General features: G+C 60.2%; 1 protein-coding gene across 2 annotated transcripts in view; it reads right to left on the reverse strand.

Moving 5' to 3' along the window:
- Positions 1–202: 202 nt before the first annotated feature.
- The window catches only part of Rps6ka4 (ribosomal protein S6 kinase A4), a 15,042-nt gene continuing 13,125 nt past the window's right edge, over positions 203–2,119 (reverse strand). For both annotated transcript variants that reach the window (XM_029566337.1, XM_008838934.3), the window contains 3 exons: positions 1,474–1,633; positions 1,135–1,298; positions 203–875 (listed from right to left, as the gene is read on the reverse strand). In XM_029566337.1, the coding sequence (XP_029422197.1) occupies positions 678–875; positions 1,135–1,298; positions 1,474–1,633 (522 nt within the window). In that variant the 3' untranslated portion in view covers positions 203–677. The remainder of the gene's footprint in view (positions 876–1,134; positions 1,299–1,473; positions 1,634–2,119) is intronic.

Genomic DNA, 2,119 nt, shown 5'->3' on the forward strand with positions numbered 1-2,119 from the left:
AATGGATGTAAGCACTTGAATATAACACACACACACACACACACACACACACACACACAATCAAGGACAAGGCTAACAACTACCTTCCTGACCACCCCCCAAAGGTCTACCTGCCCTTCCCTCAGGTCCCAGACCCCATTGGCTGCCCCCCAGCTCCAGACACCCCCCCCACCATGAACACAGGTGCACAGTCACTACAGGCTGCACTGGATGGACTTTTATTTTAAAATCAAAGGCACAGCCTGGAGGGGTCAAGGCAGTGACTGTGGGTGCCCAGACCAGAAGCCCAAGGCCCCACTTTCAGCCAGGAGCAGCTGTGCCCCAGGGGAATGGGTGGGTGAGAAAGGGGCTCCCCCTGTAGGGAATCACCTACCTCCTTCCTTAGCCCCAGTATGGGAGAAGCAGGTAACATCGAGGGGTTCCCCAGGGTCTCTCTCTCTCATTCCCCCCAACACAGTCTGGAGAGGGCCCCAAACCTTTCCTTCCCTGGTCTCTAACTCTTATCTGATAGGACGTTTTTTTAAAAAATCTCTGCTTATAAAAATACTTCTGCTCTGTCTGGGAGACGGGGACGCAGTTCCTGGGGATCAGGGCAGAACCGGGGAGGAAGCCTGGTGCATCATCACCCGGCTGGCAGGTCACAGCTCCTAGGGAGAAGGGGATCACAGTGGCGGGAGCTAGGAGGGGGGCAGGGGGCCGTTGGCTCGGCGGGGTGTCCCCTTGGCAGAGGCGGGGACGCGGCCAGTGGAGGCAGGCACCGGGGAGCCGCGGCGGGAGGCGGGGGCGCTCCGCAGCTTCTGTTTGCGCCTCTTGGCGAGAGGTGCATTCTCCACGCTCTTCAGAAAAAAGCCTTCGCGCTTGCCCCTGTTGAAGGCCTAGGGGAAGGAAGAATGAGTGTCCCCACCCGCCTGATTCCAGCTTCCTGACCCGCGCCTTGGCCCCCACCCCACCGCATCCGGAACCACAGGCCCCGGGGCATCCAAACTCCCAAGGTCTGGACCCCAGCCCACCAGGGATGGGACTCAGATTCCAGGATCTCCGAGAGACCCCCACCGAGAAGCCACGCCCACCCACCTGAGGGCCCGCCCTCCCAACCCAAGGCCACGCCCATTCGTCCGAGGCCCCGCCCCTTACCATGAAGGTGGCGTTGAGCCCGGAGCGCACCGCCGGCCCGGAGGACTCCAGCACGTCCGGCGTACGGAGCGGGGGCGAGGAGCGCGCGCTGCCGTCCTGCAGCCAAGAGCTGCCCCGCAGCCCTTCCAGCTTCAGCCGCTTGGCTGGATCCACTGTCAGGAGCCCTGGGGGCGAGGCAGGGACGTTCTCGGAGAGAGGCCTATAAAGAGGCCAGCCCCCAGAGGCCTCCCTGACGGCCCCACTCTGTTCCCCTACTTGTCCCTCAACCAGGACATCATCCCACCCAGACACCTCGCAGAAGGAACCACGGGAGCCATCCTTCCCAACCAGGCTCCACACCTCGGACCAGCTCCTTAGCTTCCTCTGACACGCCTTGCCAGGCTTCCCCATCCAGGGAGAAGCGCCCTTCTCGGATCTTGCACATGATCTCGGCTGCCTGGCTCTGCCCGCCCTGGCCTGAGGCCCCTTGGAAGGGAACCTGTCCGGACAGCATCATGTACTAGAAGGAGATGGAAGGAGTGAGACCGCTCCAGGCTACAAGGCAGAGGCTGCACCCTCGAACCACCCAACAGCACCACCACCCTCTCCACTACAGGGACCCAAGAGTGGACTCTTGAGGCCAGCATCAGATCCTTGGGCTGGAGAGATGGCTCAGCGGTTAAGCGCACTGGTTGCTCCTGAAGAGGACCTGGGTTCCGTTCCCAGGACCCACGTGGTGGCTACCAACCATCCATAACTGCAGTTCCAGTAGTCCAGCACCCCTTTCTGGCCTCCACAGGCATTGCATACACGTGGTACATTTACACACATGTAGGCAAAACATACACATAAAATAAAAATAAATAGCTGAGTGTGGTGGTGTACACCTATAATCCCAGAACTAAGAAGGCAGAGGTAGGCACATCTCTGTGAGATCAAGGCCAGCCTGGTCTACGTAGCGAGTTCCAGGCCAGCTAGGGCTACAGGGAGACCCTATCTCAGATAA

Source organism: Nannospalax galili, unplaced genomic scaffold (genome assembly GCF_000622305.1).
Source record: "Nannospalax galili isolate Female #2095 unplaced genomic scaffold, S.galili_v1.0 scaffold1659, whole genome shotgun sequence".
Classification (NCBI taxonomy): Eukaryota; Metazoa; Chordata; class Mammalia; order Rodentia; family Spalacidae; genus Nannospalax; species Nannospalax galili.